The sequence below is a fragment of the Sus scrofa genome, chromosome 7 (genome assembly GCF_054392235.1).
Source record: "Sus scrofa isolate SSC_HxYL_T2T_F1_AM1 chromosome 7, Sscrofa_HxYL_maternal_Yorkshire_Landrace_v2.0, whole genome shotgun sequence".
Classification (NCBI taxonomy): domain Eukaryota; kingdom Metazoa; phylum Chordata; class Mammalia; order Artiodactyla; family Suidae; genus Sus; species Sus scrofa.
This window is the reverse complement of record NC_139389.1, coordinates 114,704,583-114,730,731: the sequence shown is the minus strand read 5'-3', so window position 1 is coordinate 114,730,731 and position 26,149 is coordinate 114,704,583. Positions and strand designations below refer to the sequence as shown.

At 35.7% G+C, this 26,149-nt stretch overlaps 1 protein-coding gene across 27 annotated transcripts in view; it reads left to right on the top strand.

Annotated features, from left to right (window-relative positions):
* The window catches only part of CEP128 (centrosomal protein 128), a 414,256-nt gene that overhangs the window by 114,048 nt on the left and 274,059 nt on the right, over positions 1–26,149 (top strand). For 19 of the 27 annotated variants that reach the window (XR_014811239.1, XM_084969948.1, XM_084969945.1 and 16 more), the window contains one exon: positions 23,016–23,366. The exons of the other annotated variants lie outside the window; for them this stretch is intronic. Coding sequence is in view for 18 of the 19 variants with exons in the window: in XM_084969948.1 (XP_084826074.1) it covers positions 23,016–23,366 (351 nt within the window). In the remaining variant the exon portion in view is untranslated. The remainder of the gene's footprint in view (positions 1–23,015; positions 23,367–26,149) is intronic. 27 annotated transcript variants of the gene reach the window in all.

Here is a 26,149-nt window from a genome sequence, read left to right as displayed (position 1 = left end):
CCACTTATGAATTAAAGACTTAGATTCCTTTTAAAATTATAAATGAATATGGGGTAAGAACCAGGTCTTATCTCAGTGTCCTTTAGTGCCTGCCCCCCAACAGGGTCTCACCCATTTTTAGGCACTCAACTAGTATTTGTTGACTGAAGTAATATAGTGTAGAAGATTTTTATGGTTATTTTTCAAAGCTAACATTTGTTGTCCATCATCCCTTAAAAGCACATTAATTTCTGGAAGAGTTGTCAGTATTCAAGGGGACCTTTGCTACTTCTCAATAATTGCATCAGTTTTTGTTGATCTGGAATATATATTTTAAGCAATTGTTCTACACTGGGGAGAAACAATGAAAATAGCTTGTAAAAAAACGAAATGAAAGCTATATTTGAGTTTGCATAATTTACCTTTCATATCCTACCTAAGACCTTAAATCTGTATATGCATAGAAAATACTCAGTACATTTTTTCCTTCTTCTAAACTTGAGTTGAACCTCATTAACCTTGATAGGCTATTTGTATTCATAAGAATTCCAAGCATCCTTGATCAATGATTCCTCCTGATTTAATCTGGGCCTCCATCTTCCATCAACTTACTCTTCTTGAGAAAAAAAATTTGACTTTTAAATTCACTGAAGAACTTCAAAGATAAAAAAAAAAAGGTGCTGTACATAATTTAGATTAAGTTTTGGAAGTGATAATTGAGTGACAACTGACATGACTGATTATTCAGTAGCAGAAACTTGGACTGTAATGCCAGAATTTGCTTGTAAAAAGAGAGAAGGTAATGGAAAACAAATGATAATCAATAACTTTTTTATGGTTAGTATAGTAAAAACAAAAGGAAGATTGTTCCTTTTATGCATTTTTTTTTTTTTTTTGTCTTTTTGCCATTTCTTGGGCCACTCCTGCAGCATATGGAGGTTCCCAGGCTAGGGGTCTAATCAGAACTGTAGACGCCGGCCTACGCCAGAGCCGCGGCAACGCAGGATCCGAGCCATGTCTGCAACCGATACCACAGCTCACGGCATGCTGGATCTTTAACCCACAGAGCGAGGGATTGAACCCGCAACCTCATGGGTCCTAGTCGGATTCGTTAACCACTGCGCCGTGACAGGAACTCCTTTTATGCATGCTTTTAGGATAAACTTATGATTTTTTGTTTCTTATATAATGCTGACCTCTTTGCTATGCAGTAACCACCTCAGTAGTACTTTTAAGCTCTTTTTAGAGACCTGTGGTCATGGCTATCTTAATAACCCTGTCTGTAATTTCCTATTGTATTTCTTTTTTAAAAAAATCAATTTCTTTCTCATCCAAGTGAATGTTGTAAAATAAGGTATTACCTGAGCAATAAGTAATTTTTAATATACTGATTAGATTACAAAGGAAAATACTAGCAGCAAATATAGAGATATCAAGACTCAAATTGTCAAATCTAGTAGAGATGAAATTTGCCTGTATCATTAACCAAATTAACTCTGACATTAGGGCAAATTACTAAGACTGTAGGGACTATACTCCAAGTTCATAAAAAAGATAACTATTGGAAGAGATACTATAGAGTAAAAACTTTAAATAAACCTTTACACTTGCTGCAGATTTAGCTTAATTCTGAGATCTTTCATCTATCTGGAAAAATAGGAATTTTAGGATTTGTGGACAAAGGTAATTTTTCTATTTTCTGTAACTCTGAATTGCAGTGGATATTTCAAAGAAGTGGAAGTGGACTGATTTTTTATTTTTATTTTTGGGCATGCTTATGGCATGCAAAAGTTCCTGGACCAGGGATCAAATCCTCACCACAGCAGCAACCCAAATTGCTGCAGTGACAACGCTAGATCCTTAACCCACTGTGCCACAAGAGAACTCCTGGACTGAATATTTTAATTTTGCCTGTAAACTATTACTTATATTTATTATAATTTATTATTTGGATGTGGTAAATAAAGAAATAATAGAGGAATAAAAACATCCCTTTTCAAGTTCTTTATTTTCTGAAATGATAATTTTTGCACTGTGTTTTACATATAAATTGAACGATAGGCCTTTTCAGTTCTTGTCTTTATATACAATTGTGTGTGCGTGCTTGCATGTATGTGCATGCAAGGGTGAGGTGGTGCTAAGAGAGGAGGAAACTTAAGCACCTCACAAAATAATGAAGTATTGAAGGAAACTTAAATTCCTCACAAAATAATGAAGTATTATATTAGCTATAGATTTTATATTTAAAGCATTTAGAGTAATAAAGCTTTGGGAATAATTATTGAAGGCCTTGCTTTGAAAAAAAATTGGTGATATGAAACAAATGAGGTAATGTCCTTGCATCTAAGTAATTGATGGCTATTCATTTCTTGACTACCACAAATACAAAAGAAGCATAGTGTACTTTATAATAAGCAAACTTTAACTGTTTGTGCATTATTCCTGTAGTCTTTATCATTACGTTATCATTAGAGTGATTTAATTTGATAACATATCATTTTAGGTAGAAAATTAAATTGGGTTTTAGGTGTTTGTTTTCAGGTAACATTCTTCAAGTAGAAATGACATTATATTGAGCCTTAAACCATAAAAGAGTCAACAATTTCATTATGCTCTTGAAAATGTTCAAATAGTATAGATTATCTTTGTAAGAAAATAAAACTAAATTATTCATATGCACTATATATTCTTTCAGTTTTTAATTTGTAATGCATAGCTAACAGAAAGGTTAATGTTAGCAAGTTTTTTCAACTGTATTAAATGAATTTAGTTTCTGGTCCTTCTCTTGGGTGAAGTATGTGTTTATATCATGCCCTATTTTATTTTGGAGGAACCTGTAATGATAAGATGTTAGACTGCTTTTCCACAGAGAAGATTACAAATTAGACAAACTTGCACATTCTGATTAAAGAACAGTTTCTGCCTTTGGTAATGGTGGATTCGCTTGCTGCAGAATAGACCTCCCACTGAGAAAAACTAGAAAATCTGGGTAAGATATATACTTTGAAAAATCTGTTTGAAGGTATCAGTTATCTGGGCACAAGAACAAGAGAGAAATCAAGTATTCTATTGAGGTGAGCAATGCAGAATGATGGATCTGACACTTGGCACCACTTTCCCTGGTAATGTGTTCTGAATCTCAAGTTGAACAAATCTTAGAATATAGCTTAGGCCCACTGAAGAGGAAGAGCCTGGCAAACACACTTGTGCTTTCAGTTGTGTTACCCCAAGAGCTAAATCCCAGGAATCTCAACTGAAAATACAATAACAGTCACGAAGACTGTAGCATAGTTTTTAATATACTTTGATTTTATCTGTTCCTATCCTAACTGTTCGTTTAAACAAAAGTACTCTTGACCCAGGAATTCCCTTCATGGCTCAGAGATTAACGAACCCAACTAGCATCCATGAGGATGTGGGTTTGATCACTGACCTCACTCAGTGAGTTAAGGATCCAGCATTACTGTGAGCTGTGGTGTAGGTCACAGACATGGCTTGGATCCCACATTGCTCTGGCTGTGGCATAGGCCAATGGCTGTAGCTCTGATTCGACCCCTAGCCAGGGAACGTCCATATGCTGCAGGTGCAAAAAAAAAATTGTACTGTTGACCCTGAATAATGTGGGTTTGAATCACATAGGTCCAACTATGTGTGGATATTTTTCAGCAGTAAATATTGGTAATATATGGTCTGTGGTTGGTTGAATCTATGGATGTGCAGGAACCATGGATATGGAAAGCCAACTATAAGTTGTACTTGGATTAACTCGCCATGTTGTTCAAAAGTCAACTGTAAATCATTTGGGTAAGAAGGTATTATTATCTAGAGCCCTCATGTTATTTCTGTAATTTGTCACACAGTGTCTAGCCTTTATACAAAACTTAGCAGGCACATCAGGAAACAAAATCACACTACTGAAAAGCAAGAGGGAGGAGTTCCTGTTGTGGCTCAGCAGGTTGAGGACCCAACATTGTCTCTGTGAGGATGGGGGTTTGATCCCTGACCTTGCTCTGTGGGTTAAGGATCTGGCATTGACACAAGCTGCAGCATAGGTCACAGATCTGGCTCCCATCCAGTTTTTCTGTGGCTGTGGCTTAGGCCACAACTGCAGCTCCTCTTCAAGCCCTGGCCTGGGAACTTACATACACTGCAAGCGTGGCTACAAACAGGAAGAAATTAATAAAAAGCAAGAAGGAAAAAAAAAGCAAGAACTAGAAACAGGGATAAAACTATTCAGATATAGGTGTTAACAGAAATAAACTTTAAACAATGGTTATTAATATGTTAAGAAAATAGGTTTTAAGATACTTAATTCTAGCAAAGAATAGGACATTATGTGAAGAATCACTGGAAATCTGAGAACTGAAATATATAATAAATTAAGAGCTAGATAGGTAGGTAGAGTTTAATAGAAGACTAGTCATATTTTTCTTATTACTTAAAAGAACTTTATGAGGCCTCCATCCATATGTATGTTTAGAGTATATAATATATGGCTTGGTTTGTGGTTTTGTGTTCTGTTTTTTTTCTATCTTATAATTGGCAGTGAGAAAAACAACTTGTTAAATCATTCTTTCAATAAATTTTGATTAAGGGCCTTTTAGATATTGAGTCTGGTGCTAGGATCTGGGGTACATGAATGAAATCAACATTGCCCTCATTAAAGGTACAATCATTGAACTCACATTTAGCACTGAAGTGTAAGTTTGCTAGAAAAATTAGGCCTCTTCAATATGGATGGGCAGAATCACCATGAGCTTAAAATGGGGAACGGGATCAGGAGGGGCATCTCCAAACCTTTGGAAATGGGCATAAGGCTCCTTCATGCTTATTGCGCCAAGATGACTCCTACCTTCCAAGGATAGAGCAATATGTATAAAGTCAAAGAGTCATCAGATGGCAAAACAGCAGAAATATTTTCAAAAACAAATTGGTATTTGGTGATTGAAAATCTGAAACAGCGATTTTCTAGTTTTATAGGTTTAATTATTCATTATTATGTCACATTTCTTCAGTTATTTTTGTTTGTCCTTTCTCAGTTACAAGAAATGGAGACACATTCAGATAGGCATTTTATATAAAGGAGACAAGGAACTATCTTGGCAGTTGCCCTGATGGATTTCATAAAGAAAATAAATTTCATGCATGTAACCACATTAACTCTGTGTCATTTTTGAGACTCTTTATTCCCAAAATGAAAAACTCTTAGATTTAGTATTAATTTTTTAGTCTATCTATGACTTTTGTGGTACAGTTACAAGTTTCTTCTGGCACTCTGTGTGTGTGTGTATTTGAATTACTAGTGAACATCACTTGCTTTCAGCATGAAAAACTTCCTTTAGCATTTCTTGTAAGCCTGATCTACTAGCAGCAAATTTTCCTAGTTTTTGTTTATCTGAGAATGTCTTTATTTTACCTCATTTTAAACAAATACTTTTGCTGTATTTAAGACCTCAGTTGACTTTTTTTTTTGACTAGTACAATCTTTATTGAACTCTTTCTTCTGCTTTTTTGAATTTACATTTTAGCACCAACATTTTTTTTCTTTACAAAAACTAGAAAGCTATTTCTAAAAGTAAAATGAATTTCAAGATATCTAGTTTAAAAGGGTAGCTAATAATCCTCATGCCTGCCAAACATATTTTTTATTAGCTTCAGTTGACTTTCTTTTAGCACTTTGAATATGCCATCTCAGTGATTTCTGTTTTCTGTTGTTTGTCATGAGAAATCAGCTGTTAATCTCATTGGATTCCCTCTTTTATGATGAGTAGTATTTCTCTTGATGCTTTTAAGATTTTCTCATTGTCTTTGTCTTTTCAGCATTTAATTATAATATGCTTGGATATGGATATCTTTGTTTTATTTTTTTTTATTTTTCCTCTTTTCTAGGGCCACACCCATAGCATATGGAGGTTCCCAGGCTAGGGGTCTAATCAGAGCTATAGTGCCAGCCTACACAGAGCCACAGCAATGCAGCCGCGTCTGCGACCTATACCACAGCTCTTGGCAATGCCGGATCCTTAACCCACTGAGCAAGGCCAGGGATCGAATCTGCAACCTCATGGTTCCTAGTCAGATTCATTAACTACTGTGCCATGACAGGAACTCCAGATATCTTTGTTTTTATTCTACTTGGGGTTCTTTATACTTCCTGGATATATAGATTAATGCTATTCCTCAAATTTTGGAAGTTTTTAGCTGTTATTTCTTTTTGTATTTTTCCATTCCTTTCTATACCTCCTTTCTTTTTGGTATTTTTATTACAGGTATTTTGGTATTGCACTTTTCTCTTGGGGCTTTGTTCATTTTTATTATTTTTTTCTCTTTCTTCCTCAGATTACACAATCTCTCTTGACTTATTTTAAGTTTTTGGATCCTTTCTTCTGCAAGGTCAAATCTATTGAGCCTTCCAAGTGAATTTTACCTGTTACTTATTACAATTTTCAACTTCAAATTTTTTATTTTTTAAAATAATTTCTTTTTTTAATGATATTCTCTATTTGAAGAGATATTATTATCATCATTTTTTTAAATTTAAAAATGATTTTCTTTAGTTCTTGGAACACTTTTTTTCCTTTCTTCTTTTTAGGGCCACACATGCAGCATATGGAAGTTCCCAGGCTAGGGGTCAGTTTGGAGCTACAGCTGCTGGCATACACTGCAGCCATAGCAATGTCAGATCTGAGTCACACCTGCGCCCTATACCACAGATCACGGCAATGTTGGATCCTTTAACCCACTGAGCAATGCCAGGGATTGAACCTGCATCCTCCTGGATACTAGTCAGGTTCTTAACCTGCTGAGCCATTGCAGTAACACCCATTGGAACACTTTTCTAATAGCTGATTTTAAATATTTGCCCATTAAATTCAACATCTGGATGTCTTCAAAAGCAATTTTTACTGTCTACATTTTCCCCATGTTTTCCTTTGTATAGGTTATGCTTTCCTAATTTTTTATATCTTGTAATTTTTGTTGAAATAGATTTTAGATAATATATTGTATTAAGTCTGGGTACTGACTAACTCCTCACTTTCTGGGGTTTGTTGTTGTTTTGCTTTTTTATTAGTTCAGTAAAATGGCTGGAGTAGTTCAAGTGAAACCTGTTTTCCCTGCAGTGTGAAGCCTCTGATTCACATATCAGTGGGTTCAGCCTTAGGGTGTATGCACAGTCTCCATGACAACCAGGGATGATTGTTGTTTTAGCTGGATTCTCTTTGACTGTCTAGTTCCCTGGTCTTCCCTTTAAGCTCTGGCTAGTCTGACCTGTTGTTGTCTCACTTAACTTTTAGTTTGTCCACTAAGTTCTAGCTAGCTGGTTTTTTGGTTTGTGTTTTGACAATGCCCTTTGGTATAAATTGCTCCTCAACTTGATTCAATTAAAGTTGGGTTTCTTTGCAGGGGTCACCCCAAGATCAGCATTGTTTTTGAGATCATCCTTAGAAACGAATTTTCTTATGCTCTGTTAGAATAAGGTCAGTTCCCTTAGGCGTAGCTGTTGAGCTCTACTCATTTGAGCTCTCTACTTCTCAGCCGGATCTCTGCATCACTGTACCAGAGCTGAATTGAGGGACTCTTAACTTGCTTCCCTCTGGAATGACACCCCAACTCTTTTAAGTATGATGTTTAGTGGGGATTGGTAGTGTTTGATCTTCTCATTTCCCCCTTCTGTTATGGAATCTTCACTGTATGGGTGAACTGGGGCAGGGACAATCTAGACTATATGCCTTCTGACCTGCAGGTGGGTGCTGATTGAGGGATAGGATCCTGTGTCCTTTGGCTGTATCATCTCGGGATAGAGCTTCTGCAGCTCTGATATGGGGTCCTGCCCCTCTCTGGGTGAATCTGTAGCCCTAGACTAGGAGTTGGGCACAGGGGGAAGCTGCATTTTCTTGAACGTATTTGTCTCATTCACACTAAGCTGGGGAATGGTATATTGGAATAGGTTGTAGTCCAGCATACTGAATACTATATATACTGGTTATTCACAGTATATATAGTATTCAGTATGCTGAATATTGTTCTTATGCTGATTATGGCTATATGGGAAGAGGATTGTGTTCTTGGATTTTGAGGGACTGACTATAGACATATCCCCTCAAAGACTTTTAAATCCCTCTCTGTGTCTGCTGGAGTCAAGAAAGGAATTATTATTATTTTTCTTTTTTTATACTGAAGTATAGTTAATTTATAGTATAGTTAATTTACAATGTGTTAGTTTCAGGTATACTGCAAAGTGATTCAGTTATATATGTATGTATAGTTATATATTTTTTCAGATTCTTTTCATTATAGATTATTACAAGATATTGAGTATAACTCTTTGTGCTATACACAGGTCTTTGTTTATATATTTTAGTATATATATGTGTACAGTATATTTATAGCAATGTGTATCTGTTAATCCTGTTAATCCCAAACTCCTAATTTATCCCTCTCCCCCACCTTTCCAAGCCACCATAAGTTTGTTTTCTATGTCCTTGAGTCTGTTTTGTAAATAAGTTCCTTTTCATCATTTTTTTAGATTTCACATATAAATGATAGCATATATTTGTATTTCTTTTTCTGACGTACTTCATTTAGTATAAAAATCTCTAGGTCCATCCATTTTGATGTAAAATGGCATTATTTCTTTTTTATGGCTGAGTAATATTCCATTGTGTGTAAATACTACATTTTTATTTTTCCATTTATCTGTTAATGGACATTTAGGATATTCTCATGTCTTGGCTACTGTAAATACTGCTGCTGTGAACATTGGGGTGCATGTATCTTTCCAAATTAGTTTTCTCTGGTTGCATACCCAGGAGCGGGATTGCTGGATCATGTGGTAATTCTATGTTTAATTTTTCCATGGTGTTGCATCAGTTTACATTCCCACCAACAGTATAGGAGGGTTTCCTTTTTTACCAAACTATAAACCATCTCCAGCTTTTATTATTTGACCATTATCAGTGGTGTGTGGTGGTACCTCATTATAGTTTTGATTTCCATTTCTCTAATGAGTATTTACATTGAGCATCTTTTCACATGCCTCTTGGCCATCTGTATGTCTTCTTTGGAGAAATGTCTATTTATTTTTCTTTTTTGTGGTAAAATGCATATAACATAAAACTTACTATCTTAAACATTTTTCACTGTACAGTTCCATGATACTAAATACTTGCAGATTGTTGTGCAGTCATCCCCATTCCCACTGAAACTCTACACCTATTAAAAAGTAACTTCCTGCATTTCCTGCTGTGGCACAGTTGTTTGGGAATCTGATTGCAGTGGCTTGAACTGCTGTGTAGGCACGGGTTTGGCCCCGCTCAGTGAGTTAAGAAATCCAGCACTGTCACTGATGGGCTCAGATTTAATCCTGAAACTTCCATATGCCATGGATGTGGCCATAAAACTGAAAAAAAAAAATTAAAAAAAAGAAGAGTTACCATTTTCTCTTCCCTCCAGCATCTGGCAATAACCATTATACTTTCTGTCTATGATTTTTGACTACTCTGAGTAACTCATATAAGTAGAGTCATATAGTATTTGTCTTTTTGTGTCTATTTCACTTAGCATAATGTCCTCAAGATTCATCCTTGTTGTAGCATATTGCAGAATTTTCTCCCTTTCTAAGGTTGAATAATATTCATTGTGTATATATTTTGCTTGCCCATGCGTCAATTGATAAATAGTTGGGTTGCTTCCACATTTTGTTTATAGTAAAAAATAATGCCGCTTTGCTCATGGGTATCCAGACATCTCTTGAAGACCTGCTTCCAGTTCTTTGGGGGCTATATATCCAGCCTTTAGAGGAACTGCTATACTGTTTACCACAGTAGCTATACCATTTTGTATTCCCATCAGCAGGACACAAGAGTTCCAATTTCTGCAACACTTTTTTTCTGCTTTTTTTTGTTGTTTTTTTACACTGGTAGCCACCTTAATGGATGGGAGGTGGTATGTCAAGGGATCATTAGTTTTGTTTGAAACCATATTTACTTTAAAAAAAAATAAAATATGCCTCTCTTATTTCATTTAGCTTTCCTTAGTTTCCCTTTTCTCCTCCTTTCTGAAGTAGAAAAACTTATTTCTCTCAATCCCACAAGGTTATTTTATCATATAAATAATGGGTCTGATCTGTTTCAAATAAACCATAATGCTCTATGATGATGTAGAGCAATAAAATTGTGTTACGCTACGTTTAATGTCCCATCTTCACATGTAAGAGGAATATTACATATATCATGTAATTAGGAATATTTCTTCAGTTTTTTTTTTTTTTTGGGTCTTTTTAGGACTGTACCCACGGCATATGGAGGTTCCCAGGCTAGGGGTCTAATCGGAGCTGTAGCTGCCAGCCTATGCCACAGCCACAGCCATGCCAGATCCGAGCCACGTTTGTGACCTACGTCACAGCTCACAGCAATGTCAGATCCTCAACCCACTGAGCGAGGCCAGGAATCGAACCTGAGTCCTCATGGATCCTGGTCTGTTTCGTTAACCACTGAGCCATGATGGGAACTCCAGGAATATTTCTTTAGTTGAACTATGTAGTTTATCTTAGCCCTCATAGCTGCCACATTAATATTGGTAAGTCATAGGTTAATGTCTCACTGATAACAGGCTTTGGCTTGTCGCATTTCATAGCACATATGTAACCACATGTTGTTCTACCTCAATCAGAGCTGTCCCAAATACCAATCAGTTTAAAGCAGAGCAGTTTTACCTTATCTATATTCAAATTTTCTCTTCCTGAAGTGCCTTCTCTAGTTAAATATCAGAGTTGCAGAGTTAGAATTATTAGTCTAATAGAGTGTGAGAAAAATTAAGAAAACACAAGTGTACTTTGAGATATGTCTACCGCGGTCAGAATTCCCCTAGTGTGTTGTTGGGACCTAGCTGTTAATTATATGCCCCTTGTGTTTAGGGTTAAACACTCTGAGGAAATGTGTATTTAAAATGTTCCATGCAGTGAACATCCTAACTAATGAAATAGAAATTAGTATTTTATTTCTTCACAAAGAAATGAATGTATTTAATTAATTGAACATTATTTTCTGTACTTTGCTGAAGCTTACTATCATGTTTTCATTAAAAAGTACACGGATGCAGACGCGGCTCGGATCCTGTGTTGCTGTGGCTCTGGCGTAGGCCAGTGGCTACAGCTCCGATTAGACCCCTAGCCTGGGAACCTCCATATGCCACGGGAGTGGCCCAAAAAAATAGCAAAAAGACAAAAAAAAAAAAAAAAGTACACGGAAACTGTAGTTGTATGAAGCAGTTATGTTCTCATAGGACTTGTGATGAAATAATTATTTTTAATTGCTGAGAAAGATTGAGGAACTTATTATTTGGGATTAATGCCCTTTGTGTGTCTCTGCTTCATTGGGTGAAAAGAAAATGATAATAGTGCATGTGATCAAAATTAGTATGATAAGAAAAGACAGAGCTGTATTTTTTTTTTTTTAATTTTCCCACTGTACAGCAAGGGGGTCAGGTTATCCTTACATGTATACATTACAATTACAGTTTTTCCCCCACCCTTTCTTCTGTTGCAACATGAGTCAGAGCTGTATTTTTAAAGGAAGAATATTTGTGACATGGTTACCATGGTGGCCCCTGACGTTTTATGTGGCTAATCCTTCACCCTTTAGTAATCAGTTTTTAAAGATTATTAATATGTGTTTTGCTTGAGTTAAAAAAAAAGACTCACATGTTTTAAGTATACTCTACTTTTCAACCAATCATGACTTTAAAGAAAAGTTTTGAATAATATAATCCCCATGAGTGATGGGCTAATTTAGTGGCATGTGAGTGTATTTAGGGGCTTCCACACTGGTTTTGATTGATTTGAGTTCTTTTATTCAAAGAGACTTGCCTTAGTTCTTCTGGCTGTGGAAAACTGATTAGTTGTCCTCTTGGTATCAGTTCATAAAATACCTAAATTATACTGAAATGAATGAGTTCATCAAGATATGCAAGAATATGTCAAGCTAATTTCCCAGTAGTGGTGAGTGGGGCATGGCTTAATTGAGAATCAGAGAATTTCAGGTGAAATCCTATTAAATCTCTTAGTTCTTTTGTTTACTCGGTAAAAGCAAAACTTTATAATATCAGTTAGGGTTTAATGCAGGAAATAGAACTGCTTTAGGTATTCTATACAGTAGTTGTTTATAATATTGGCAGATGGAGTCCTGCCTAGGCTTCCAAGAAAGGATGGATAGCACAAAGGGAGAGATTCAGTAGAACAAAATAAATTTTATCTCTTATGACCTTGCTGGCCAGGAGCAAAAAGCCAAATAAGCAAGTACATGGTTTGTGCCTCTCTTCCACATCTGATTTGTTCCTAGAACCTAGCTCAAGGGAGTGCTGAGCATTTGGTTTTGTAGCCTCCCTGGAATAGGAGAGTGTGTTAGGACATGTGGCTGGCTGCTGTTGGCAGTAATCAGGTTTTCTTTTATTTGAGAAACATGACCTTGCCTTGCCTTTTTCATAGTCTTTCAGCCAGCCTTGTGGCACTTAGTAAACATTGGTTGAATTCATGTTAAACCTCATATCACATTTACAGATACATATCCATGCATTAGTAATGTTATATTCAATCTGTGGTTTCTTTGTACTTTTTTTTAAACCTTACTGTCCATTTTAGTTTAGTTAAAACTAAATCATCTGTAAACGCAACTGATTGGTCACATGGAAACTGAAATGTTCCAGCATGCTGGAAAAGAGTTTAATTGCCATAAAAAGCCAAAAATATAAATAAAAATTTAATCATTTTTTTCTGTACTTTAGTCAATCATCTTCCTTACTGGACTATTTATATCTCACGTTGGGTATCAATGTTATTGTTTTCTTCAGTCAGTATTTTCTTCTTGTCCCTGCTTTAAGTAAGTTATATTGTGGGCTGGACTTGCAGAGTCAATATTAATAATGATTAATTGAATTGCATTTCAAATGGTGTTCTCCTCCAGGCTTGTTTGCTGTTGATTGGCTTTAAAGTCACTGTTTTTGTCCTTGTAACTAAGTTTTTTGCTTTAAACATCATTTTCGTTTCAGTGTATCATTTTGATACATTCAGACAATTACTACTTTTATTCTACTGGGTTTTTAGAAACTGTATTATAAAACAGACTATTTTATTGTGGCTTGTATGTTTTTATATGATAAATATTGTAATTAACAGTCATGTTTCTAAATCTAAGGATTTTAACCAAAATATTTTATGCTTAAAATGAAGTTATTATAATGACAAGATTTACAAACTCTTAATCTCTGTAATAATTAAAATTTTAAAATATTCTTTATTTTGAGTAAAATGAGTATAATATAAATAGCAAGTAATTTTACAGCTTATATGTTTATTCATATGTTTATTCTATTACACTTAAAAGAGTGTATGTGTACTTATAAATATTGTATCTTATATTTGATCTATCTAAAACTGAGCACCTAGCTATTATAAACATTAAAATAAAAATGTGTAGTTAATTTTTTAAAATTTTTGCCCCTACAATTTAGAAGGGGCTTTCTTAGATGTTATCCAACTGTTTTGGGAAACTGAACAAGTGGCTTTTTCTCTTTATTAATTTTTCATTGGTAAATGGACACTTTACAAATGATTGTTCTTCCTTTGGCTTGCCCCTAATTTGGGATCTTTTTTTTTTCATTACAGAAACATTACAAGATCAAATTATTTTGAATTCGTACAAAAGGCTTTATTTGTGAACATTTGGGAGAGGTGTCTTGTTGATCAGATTCTCCTGTTAGTGTTTTTCCTCTTCTTCTTTCAACCCTGTTTCCCCTAATGACACGAATGTTAAGGGCGTGTCCATCTATAAAGAAGACACTAAAGCGAAGTATGGCAGAAGTGCTAGGCACTCTCTTGCATTAGTGCTGTTGGTGGTTATTTGAGTTCTGGGATTGGCTACATGGGAATTCATTTTCTCTTTCTCTCTCTCTCTGTTTCTGTATCTCTCTTCCCTATCACTCCCTCTCTTTTCTCTCTGTTTATTACTTTCAGTAGCAACTGTTGAATTATCTTCTTTTTGTTCCCTTTGTCATTATTGCATGTTGTTAGTTCAGGGCTCTTTCCTTTTGGACAGATTCTTACTGTTAGACATCATGTAATCAGATAAAGACACTGAAGAATGAAATGTAAGTATAGACTGGGTAGCATAAATTGGAAAGAGAGGCAGACTTTGAAATATGGAAGGAAGATTTCTCATGTATATCAGATTTATTCAAAATAACTGTTATGTGTCTGTTTCCCCAGCTAGGCTGTATGGTTCTCCAGAGCTGTAGAACGTAGAGCCATGTTGCCTTATTCATCTTTGTGTCTCAACAGTTTGCTGAGATGCAATAATTTTTTATTGGACTGAATAGAAACATACCTGTATTTTCCTCAAAAGAGAGACAAGTAGCTTTTCTTCTTTTTTTTTTCTAGTCTCTTAAATGTCACAGTTGGTTCTTATTTGTTATAAACTAGGTTCCATTTGTTGTAAACTAGATTTGTTGAATTTTATTGCTGAAGTTGCATTCACATGAGAAGCATTGGTTCCAAAAGTCCATTCCTGCTTTAAAAGGATGATCTTCAATTATTTTGAATGTCACTGTAATATTTTAATATCCTAGTGTGAGGATAATGTCCTTTGGTGATTAATCTTCCTCCAGCACATATTCGATCATATTATTCCCTTGTTCAAAAAATGTTGAAAGCTTAAGCTGGATTTTAGCATCCCCCAACCTGATTTCTGACCCTAACGTTCTGATCTTTTTTTAGCCCTCTTGAGCTGTTGTTACTCTTCATGAACAGCCATGGATGGCTGCTGACTCTGTGGTTCTTGCTCATGCTCTCTTTGGTCATGAATGCTCATCTCTTTCCCATCAGTGACCCTAACTTTACTCTTCTTCACACTTTAGTTTGCCTATTGGGTCCTTATTTTGTGTCTCTTTCTTTATGAGGTCTTGCTGATCAGAATGGTTTCCCTTAAATTTACTGACTTAAATCCTCTTTCTGCTAGCTAACATTGTTGCTTCCCTCCTGCTTGGTCATATTTGCCCCACCAGTCTTTCCCATACAGTATGTTCCTTGTTTTGTTTTAACCCGAGTCAGCCTTATCCTGTGGGTTTTTTTTCTGTTTCAAAAAAGTTCTAGGAACATCTATGCATCAGAGATTGTATAATTCCCATTCAGAATTTCCTTCTGTCTCAGGAAGGAACTTGGCAACTTAATTATTAAAAAAGTTGTTTGGCTAGTATCCAAGATAGTAACGTAGTGAAGTAGAATCAATATTTGGTTGAATATTAGAGGCCTGTGGCTAGTCCTTTCTCCCTTGAAAACTATCTACCTTATCTTATATTCATCACTTTAATCTTCCTGTGTCTTCAATTTCCTTATCTCTAAAATGTAGGCATTGGATTGCCTCTCTGATTCCAACATTGTTTCTAGTTAGTAATAAAAAGCTATTATTGTTGAGTTCCTAAAATGTGCTAGGTACTTTTCTGGGTGTTTTATCTGAGTGATCTCATGTATATCATATTTCTTCTGTGATGTAGATGTTATTGAGTCCCTTTAAAAAATTTACTTGTTACTTTGGTTCACAGGCAATAAGCAGTTCTTCTAAGGTCAAGTACTGGTAGAGCTGGGATTTGAACTCAAGTCTGTTACTCATGGTTTTTCCATGGTATGTCACTATCTCCCTATGGATGTTACTTTTGAGTCTTTTAAGTCTAGCTATTTTCTCATTAGCTTTTTAAGTTTCCACAGGAAGTACACAATACTGTAGATGGAAACATTTAGTTAAAATATATGCTATTCAGAGTACCCTGGCTTATTTGGGGCCAGGTTTTCTTTTTCTTTTCTTTTTTCTTTTTTTTTAAGGCCTGCACCCACGGCATATGGAGGTTCCCAGGCTAGGGAGTCAAATTGGAGCTGTAGCCGCCAGCCTACACCACAGCTGTAGCAACACAGGATCCTAGCTGTGTCTGTCACCTACACCACAGCTCACGGCAACCCCGGATTCTTAACCCACTGAGCGAGGCCAGGGATCGAACCCATGTCCTCATGGGTACTAGTTGGGTTTGTTAACTGCTGATCCATGAAGGGAACTCCTTGGTTTTCATTTTTAAATGTTCATTAAGGTACCCAGTCTTTTGTTTGTGTTGACTGTCAAGTAAGAGTAGAAGAGAAATTGTATTTTATTGTATTTTAGTTAAATTAGTGAACAAATAATTATTGTTACTACTTCCACCATAGTCTACATATTGTCCTTTAATCCCTCATGGACAGTGTTTTAAATGTAGGCTTAGTACTTCTTCATGAATAGAGAAATAGGAAGAAGGTGGGTAGAAAGATTTTTGTAAGCTAGACAGCTGATTTCATTATTTTGTGAATTTGCTCCATTATTCTCCTACCTTGTCCAGTTTTTCCACTTTTGTAATTTCAAGTTGATAAATATACTTTCATAATCAAAATGTGTAAAATTATCTCAGGTGTGTGATCAGGTAAAGCTAGAATTTATGGTGGGTCCTAGTCATGTTTTTTTTTAACAGAGTATCTTTTTAATCTATTTTTGTTGTTATGGCTTATTCATATGAGTAGACTATAATTTTTTAAAAATTTGAATACAACTACTACAGTAATTAAAAAGGGAGCCAATGGCAGCCAAAGCCAATCAATTTTGAAGAGAAAGAGAGAGTTCTTTTCTACCGTCTTCTAAAAGCATTGTTTTACAGGTATTATTTGTAGTTAATTGTATTTTAATTAAGAACTCATATAGGGCCTTAGTATCTTTTTTCCTTTCTGTCCATTCTTTGGCCATTTTACTACTGGGAGGAGAAGAGTTAACTTAGTAGCCCTAAGATAGCTTTCCTTAGGAAGATCTGCTTGCAAAGTAGCCCCTTGTTTGACAAACTTGAGTGATAATCACTTCTTTACACTGATATGAAACCTTCCCTAAATGATGAGGTCAGCTTAATGTACCTAGCTAGACCTTTTGTACAAACAAAACGTGGTTTATGAGCAATACCTGCTTTCCTTCTGGAAGTCTGGAATTTTGGTACATACTAGTGAGACAGTGCCTTAGTGACTAGCCCCCAGTTTGGGGCACTGAGTCTCTAATGAGGGGCACTGAGTCTCTAATGAGTGTCCCTGGTAGCCAAAACTTTACAGGTGTCAGAATTCATTGCTAGGAGCCTTGCACCTGGTTTCCCCTAGTCTTCACTTGCATGCCCTTTTCCCTTTGTTGATTTTGCTTTGCATCTTTTCACTGTAATAAATCTTATACTTATACAACTATATACTTCGGGGTGCTTGTAGTCCTCTGAATTCTTCTAGCTGTGACCAAACCTGAGACCCTCAACACAACTACCCATTAATATTTTATTCCACCTGAAGAAGGAAAGATGGAAAAAAATGGCATTCAAGTGTATGAAGTTTTAGTAAGTCGGAGCTTTTATAAACATTATAAACATTTTGGTACTGTGAAGGGGAGTAGAACATGCCACCCCAAACTATGCCTTTTGGGCACATTGATTATTTTTTGCTGAGAGTACTTGAGAACCAGTAGATGCAGGAAGCATTCTCTGGTCTCCTGTTTCTACCGAAAAGCAGGTCAATATTTCTCATGAGGAAGAAGCCTTCCTGGTGTGCCAGGAGGAGAACAACATTTGGAGTCAATGCCAGAATGAATCTGTATAAACAAACTTAAAATAACCCATATCCTCCATTAATTTCCCCTGTATATTTCCTAGTCACTTTCCCATGATTAAATAGATCCCTTTTCCTTTGTCTTGCCATTTCTCCATAAACTCTTTGTTAAAAAAGTATATAAGCTCTCAATTCTAACCATTCTTTGGGTCTTCACTTTTTTCCTATCAAGGCCTTTGTGTATACTTAAAAATACTAAATAAAATTTTTATACATTTCTCCTGTTAATTTATCTTATGTTCATTTAATTCTCAGGTCCAGACCCAAAAACTAAAAGGTTCCCCTTAGGAACCTAAAGGTTTTTTTCTCCCTACAACTGGAAGGAATTCTTGGTAAAAAGTATGTTTTTCTGCTTTTGGATTTTTCTTATCTTTGTTGATACTTATATAGTGAGAAATAAATAATGGGCTTAAGTGATATGAAATTTAAGCACCCTGCTTTTTAGTAGCTTAGATAATTTCACATAATTTAAATGTAAAAAGTTCTTCATGGTAGAAGATGCTTCTAGGAACGCATGATAGAAGTGTTGGAATTAAAAAATCATCATAATGAAATAAATAAGAAAATTTCATTTAACATTGCATGCAGTACATAGGAGGATACTAATATTTACTATATGTTCCTACCCTGATAGCATGTATCCATGGATTAATGATGTGTTTGTGAACTTTTGTACTCTCTGTGTGTAAACACATGTGTCTGTATGTGAGTATATGTTTATGGGAGGAATTGTTATGAGGGTTCTATGGTACTGATGAAAGAAAACTCATCTTATAAACATTAGATTATTCCGATGGTTATGTGAGGAAGATGGACTAAAGAGAAGGTGAAAACAGTGACTGAATACGATCTGCAGAGGAATGAAGAATGAGCCTTGGAAGGAATTCTCTGACAAGTTTGACCTGAAGCATAATGCAATCAGACTGACAAGAGCAAAACAGTAGCCATTTTCTAGACTCAGGGCAATAAGAGGCAGTGTCCATCCAGTTTGAATTGAAACGTAGTTTCCCATCAGTAGCCAGAACTACATTATTTACAATAAGAACCACCCCTTTTCGTTTACACTCACATACACAACCAGTGCCCTGATGTTTTCAGATGGTCTTTTTTAAGTGAATTATTGTCTGTTATCTGTTATTATGAAAGTCCAAAGTTTAAAAAATGTGAGAACAAAGGTATTTATGTTGTTAAGCTCTGTGCCTATTCTTGCTGCTCTGTAATTACAGAAGAATAATGCTGAACTTACTCTGGATTCAAAAGAGTTGCTAGAGAAATTCGAAGAATTTTATACACTCTTGGGTACATTATAAATTTGAGACTCTCTAACTATAACTTTATTTCTGTTTTCAGCTTTTAAATATTTATCTCTAGTTTATTTTCCTACAGCAGTTATTTCAGACTTTCTCACTATATTTAAATACGTAAGTCCACTTCCATTTTTATCCTTCTTCAGCATAGAGCTTTTACCACTGTTTTAATAGGACTATCTTTTTGTTAGGAGTTGGACATCTAATAAATTCACTTTTTTGACATGCTAAAATTAAGATGCCTGTGGGACTGATTACCAAATGTGGAAAGTCATTACATAATTAAATACTTAAAGGTGTGGGGTTTAACAAGATCAGTGTCTCTGAATCACTTATATCTTTATTTACCTGGATACTTATCATCAAAGACATTTTGTAGATGGAATGGTACTTCATACTAGAACCCTGTACAGTTATCACTATTGAAAAGCTAAATGGTAGAATAGACCCAGGAAAGGAGATTATGAAAGAGCAGGAAGAGAAAGGAGAACCAGTGAAGAGTGGTATTATGAAAGTCAGGAAAGGAGAGAGACTTGAGAATGAGAAGTGAAGTTATTAGCAGTATCACATGTGACAAGGATACCAGGAAAGATTTTGAGAGTCCACTGTAATTGGCTATAGGTGATCTTTGGGGATTTTCATGAGAGCTATTTTAATTATAGGGTAGGAATGGAAACCAGATCCAGTGAATTGCAAATAAGCTTGTGAGATGTTAAGTGTGGTCTGCCCTTTCCAGGAGTTTGGTTTAACGGGAAGAGTAGTTTTGTTTTCAAGTTTTTGTTTGTTTCATTTTTAAAAATTTTAAAAATCATTATGACTTTTTAAGCTGGGAGTAATAGAGAAGAGTGATCCAAAAGGAAGAGAGTGGTTCAAGGCATGGAAGAGAGGGCATAATTGATGGAGTGAAGACCTTGAGGGACGTGGAAGGAAGTAGCAAAGATAGGTTGTTTTGCTGTCAGGAAGAAAGATCCCTTTTCCTCAGAACCTGGAGAGGGCGAGAGACCAAATCATGGGGAAGACGCAGGATGGTACCTGTAGAAAATGTGGGGGTGTCCTGCCTAATCGCCTCAATTTTGTTTCTCAAGGGGGAACTATGTTATATCCCAGAGTGAGTGGAAAGCTGGTCAGTTCAGAGACAGCTCATTGGATTGGGTGGGGGCCTGCAGAAGGCTTGCATCCTCTGGGAACCGAATATGGCTTTCATGGTGCCATCACATCACCTGATACCTGTGTGTGATTTTCCTTAGGGAACTCAGTAATCTGATGTAGAAAATAGATTTTTTTAAAATTCTTCCAGAGCTGTAGGTTTTGCTGTTCAAGTTCAGTAGATGGAAAGTTTTTAAAAGCAGTGTGAGATGTGAGCAAGAAAGTGGCGATAGTAAAATAAGAAACTTAGGTTAAAGAGCCTGGATTTAAAGTCAGCAAAAGGAATATCAAGGAAGTGGTCATCCTCTTGACAATGAAGAGCAGATGTTTCAGAAGAAAAGTGGTGAGGGAACTGGGCAGATTGCTACGTAGAGCCAAAGGCCTGAGGAGGAGATAACGGGGGACGGGGAGGATGGGACATAATCTCTTGCTTCAAAGGTGACAGTTCTGAAAAAAACAAAAACAAAAAAACAAAAACACTGGGATAGGGCTGTATGAGTTGGGTGACTGAAAAAGCATGGAGTTAGGGTCATCTGGGAATCTGAAAGCTTAGTAAAGAATGTAAAACACAGGCTCTGGAGTCACACTATCTAGGTCCAAATCCAGTGCCCTCACTTTTTAGGTTTGTGATCTTGGGCAAGTTCCATGTGTTGGTTACCTGTCACTAAAATCAAGATAATGAAAGTGCTTTACTTTAGTCTGTGTTGTGATTGAATGAGGTAATTCATATAAAGCATTTACATTATCCCTTGAACAACTTAAGTCTCCAGTAAACTTCAGTAGTAGTTACTATCATTATAATTGCTAGCTCCTTCTCGTTTAGATTTTAGCTCATAGGTCACATCCTAAAAGAGACCCTCCCCAGCTACACTGTAGAATATGGACCCGTTCAGTTACCTGTCCATCATATTTTAGCACCTTGCCCTATCCACTTTGCCCTATCACGCTGCTGTGCAAATATCTCTCCATATATGTTATTAGCTTCTGGTGTTGAAGCCAGGCCTTATTAATCTTTCTGTAAACTATGTGCCTAACACATAGGAAGTGTAACCACTCTCCCAAATGTTTGTTGTGGGGGGAAAAGGTATCTCTCTGTTGATGTAGAAACGACATGAATACTGCGTGTTAATAAAGTTGATTTCTGGCATAGTGGTAAAACTTTTAGATAAGGGCAAAAGCATAAACCACCATCACTAAGGTCTTCTGATCTCATTTTAGAATTTTCCACACAAACAAGTGCAGAGTTCTCAATTTACTATTTTGTTTGGGTGGGTAAGGGAGTGACTCATCTCTTCCAGGCTGCATTGAATTTAGCAGACTGAGCACACACAAACCCCTTGTTTTTGAGGCATTATTTTAATTTTGTTGCTATCATGTCAAACCATGACTTTAATCATAAGAGAAATAATATTTAACTTTATTTGAGCCACAGTTCAGGGATAATGAATCTAGAACTGAACATACTGCTATTAGAGCTAGAGGAGGTTGGTAAATGTTTACAATCTCTCTTTGTAGGTGCTTTAGTACAGTGCAGATAATATTTATTATTTGTCCAGCTCACAGCATCATCTTAGCCTCCTGGAACCACACTCTTACTTGGACACATGACTTCCATGTTACCCCCTTTTTAACCGCAGGTGTTTGGAAACCAAGGCTGGTGAGGGACAGCTCAGGAGAAACATTGTAAGCACTTAGTCCTTAACTTGTCACTCCTTTTCAGATCTTTACAAGAGTGGCTTAATATTAATGTTATAACATTCTTTTATTTGTATAAAATGTTACGTAAAAGCAGTATCCTCTGATCTCTTGTAGAGGTTAAGAATTGATCTTTTTCCATTCTTCTCAAATTAAAGCAGCATGAATCATGATGATTTAGTGTAAGTTCCAAATGTATTATTGACCAGTTCTGGTTTAGGGAAACTAGATTTTAAGAGTCCAGGTCCTTTTCTTGATTAGGTAAGTATTCCACGTAAACTTAAGTTTATTTGAAAATCTACCCTGCAGTGATTTATGTAAGCTTGAAATAAGATCATTAGCTTATAAAATTTGGTTGATTTAGCTGGAAATAACTTATCTATAAATCCTTTATTGAGGGTTTTTTAAATAGACTTTCACATATTTCACATTATATTGTTATCTCTACAGATGTTTCTACCACTAGTGCTCATTTTTTGTTACAGATTTTTATTTTATTATAGCAAAATCTTATGTGTTGCCAGAAAGTGAAGCATTACACATGATTACACATGATTGCTTGTGATAATCTGACAAATTTTAAAACACTGACATTTCCTCAAATTGTAAAAAACATGAGGTTCTTACTAAAGTAATGCACATGGTTTTTCTCATTTACAAGGCCTTCTATTTTAGTGAGAGTCACATGAAAACAAAACAAAACAAAACTGTATTTTTCCCTTTCTGGATATGAAATAGTCTACAGAAGAAAATATTTTTATAAAAATTTATTCTCAATTAATGTAATCATAAAATACATGGAAATGGATTGTATTTCTTTTTCTTTTTCTTTTTTTTTGTGTGTGTGTGTGTGTGTTTTCTAGGGCCGCTCCCGTGCTATATGGAGGTTCTCAGGCTAGGGGTCTAATCAGAGCTGTAGCCGCCGCCCTACACCACAGCCACAGCAACACCAGATCCGAGCCACATCTGCAACCTGCACCATAGCTCAAGGCCAGATCCTGAACCAGGCCAGGGATCAAACCCGCAACCTCATGGTTCCTAGTTGGATTCATTAATCACTGAGCCACAATGGGAACTCCTAAATTGTATTTCTAGATTGATTGCTAATTTGGTTGATATTAATGATTCTTCTTTGATGATACACATCCAATTTTGTCAAGAATGAGTTCCTGATATTTCACTTGCTTTATTCCTAGAATTTAACATGTGAATTAGAGAACAAGGAAAAACAGCAACTACAGATGTTGGATGAATTGAAGGAGATCCAGAGTCACTTTGAGACGTGTGACGCCAGACGTAAGCGAGCTGACCTCCAGATCTCAAAGCTGACTCAACATGCTGAGGATGCAACCAAGCAGGCTGAGCAGTACCTCACGGAGTTCCAGCAGTCAGAGGCCCTGAGACAGGAGGCAGAGAAAAGGAGAGAAGAGCTGAAGGTGAAAGCTCAGGAGTCTATTAGGCAGTGGAAGCTTAAGCACAAGAAGTTAGAGCGAGCACTGGAGAAACAATCTGAAACTCTTGATCAACTGGCAGAGAAGAATAATCAGGTATAAAAGCCAAATGCCCAATGAGTGATTTTTGCTATGACCAACCATTTATTCATTTGTCCTTTGAACAAACACCTCAGTGCCATATTGTTCGTAGAATAAGGTATTCTTGATGAAAGAGTCTTTGTCTTGACTATTTCGAGGTAAAAAGTAATTTCATTTTTTTAATCTTGTAAAAGCCTTCTTAATAGTTTAACATTCTGTAGCTTTTCAGAGTAGGTACTTAAAATAGATCCACTCCCCTCCTACACTTTAAATTTTAATTCCCTAAATTGAAATTATTCTTTAGTATCCAAATGGAAGGAAATCACAAAATCTTCCTTAGCATTGCTGTATCCTCCAATGCATGTATTTGAAAATTTCATTTTTTTGTGTATTTTAACTTAAGTATTGGTTAGAAAGAAGCATTTAAAATGCAATAGTTTCTACTGGACTTTTTTTCTGGCAGCAACTGTAAGTTGAGTTAAGTGAGTGACATTTGATAATCTCACTGAGCGGTATTGTCAGATTCTAAGCCTCTTTAAGACTTTGCGCTTCTTTGATAGCAACAAAAAGTATTTCACTGATCTATGTATGCATTTCACATCATCTTTTCTATTGTATCACTTTAAATGGATTTTAAGCTCCTATGTTGATTCTCAACTGTATCTCTGCATTGAATTAAACCCAGATGTTTGTAAGATAATAAGCAGGAAAGTCATGATTGATTTATATCCATGTATAGACTTGGTTTATCACTTCTGCTTTGCCATTTGTCACTTGTCAAGAACTCTGCACATTCCAGAAAAATAATCATTTGGATAAGTTGACTTTCTTTCAAAAGTAAGCAAAATGTAGGGCAATTATATTTATAAAATCAATTGTCAGCACTTAAGAGTGACAGATGCTTATTTCATGACAGATCAGTTGTCCAGAAGATGCTTTAGTTTTTACATACAAATTTCTTGGACGTATAGAAGATGGAGGAAGTGATCACTGCACTCACTGTGGAGTGCTTTTCACTTTAACCCATCTGACGCTTACTGGGTGACTGGTCGTCCCAAGGTAAAGGTAAAGCAGTTCTAGAGCTTTCTGGCTTGCATCTGAATTGATTTGAAATTGTTCTACCTTGATTATTCTGTTATCAGCCTGGTTTGGCAATAACTTCAAGGAACCTGGCTATAAGTGAGGTAGCTAGAGATTAGAGTGGTTGGAGGGATTAATTGATTGAGAACCATCTGGGAATTTTACTTAATTAGAGGAAATTAGAAGGGTCCCTGTCATCAGACAGTATCCTAATCCATGGTGCTGAGAGTTTTCTTAGATTGAGCCTTTCAGAATATTAAAAATTGTTAAATAGTCATTTCCCAGAATACTCTTGATAAAATTATTTTTATCACTTAGCATTGCTAATGATAAGCAAAGAAGTAGTTTTAAAGTGATTGCCACAGTTAGGGTAGTATTACAATTATCACAGCAGGCATTGTAATTTCCACTTTGAAAGCCTTAAAAATTAATGCAGCATGTCACAGTTAGAGCAATGGTTAATCAAGGAAGAAAGGGTAACAGATATTTCACTGCAAATTCAAGTGTCCAGTAAGTCTGTGATGTGGAAATACATAGTAAATAATTTTGGAAAAAGGATATTTTTTAATATATTATTGAATAATACCTCTAAAGACTGTTTAATTTTTAATAAAATCACAGATAGCTTTAAGACATTAGTAATACTGCCTACTCCTTTTTTGTTTGTTAGGACTAATTATTTTCTGAAAGTGACTCCAGGGTGTATTTGGAAGTATATGTTCAAATAAAAAGGATACTGGCTTACAAATAAAACACATTATAGCTTAACGAATGAATTAATTGTTTAATAAGTAGCCTTGTTGAGCCATTTTATATGCTCAACAGATGCAATCTGCATTTTCAAAATAGTTCTATGCTTCCATTTTTCTTCCAGCTTTATTTGTTTTCTGCTTCAAGATGTGCCAGTTAAAAATTCATAAGGAGTCCAGAGGCTTTTATTCTCTTAAAAATTGCTCCGATTTATTTATTTTTCCTGCTTTTTACATTTTTGAATCTTGGTAAGATTATCAGATATATATCATATTATAAAACTGCTTCATTACTATCAAACAAACAGCATGTCATTGCAGGAAAAAAACGAAAAGGTCAAAATGTATACTCTCCTCAAAAGACAATGGCATGGTTGTTTTTTTTGGTTTTGTTTTGTTTTGTTTTTGTTTGTTTTGGAGGGGGCTGCACATGTGCATATGGAAGTTCCAAGGCTAGGGGTCAAATGTGAGCTGTAGCTGCTGGCCTACACCACAGCCACAGCAACACCAGATCTAAGCTGAATCTACAACCTACACCGCAACTTACAGCAATTGAGTTAAGGGATTGAACCCATGTGCTCATGGATACTAGTTGGGTTTATTACCACTGAGCCATGACCATGGCGTGGTTGTTTACATCAGAGAATCATGATATTCTTTGGAGATATGAAGATGAATGCATAATGGAAGACCTAAAATTCTGTTGATATAAATAATCATAAATTGTGATATTTTTGCCTTTTAAAAGTGTTTTTTGAAGTATTGGTTTTTATATATGCTTTGAAAATGATAAAGGAAAAATTTGAAATTGGATTGTGATTATCGTGTATGCTCTTCTGAATGTTTCCAAATTCATATATTTTTTTTAACATGGATAATGGGAACAATTCCTAGGTTTTATTTTGTCTTGCTTTTCTTGTTGAATTGGCAGAGTAATTGGCTTGTCCAGGTATTGAGCTTTTTGCTTAA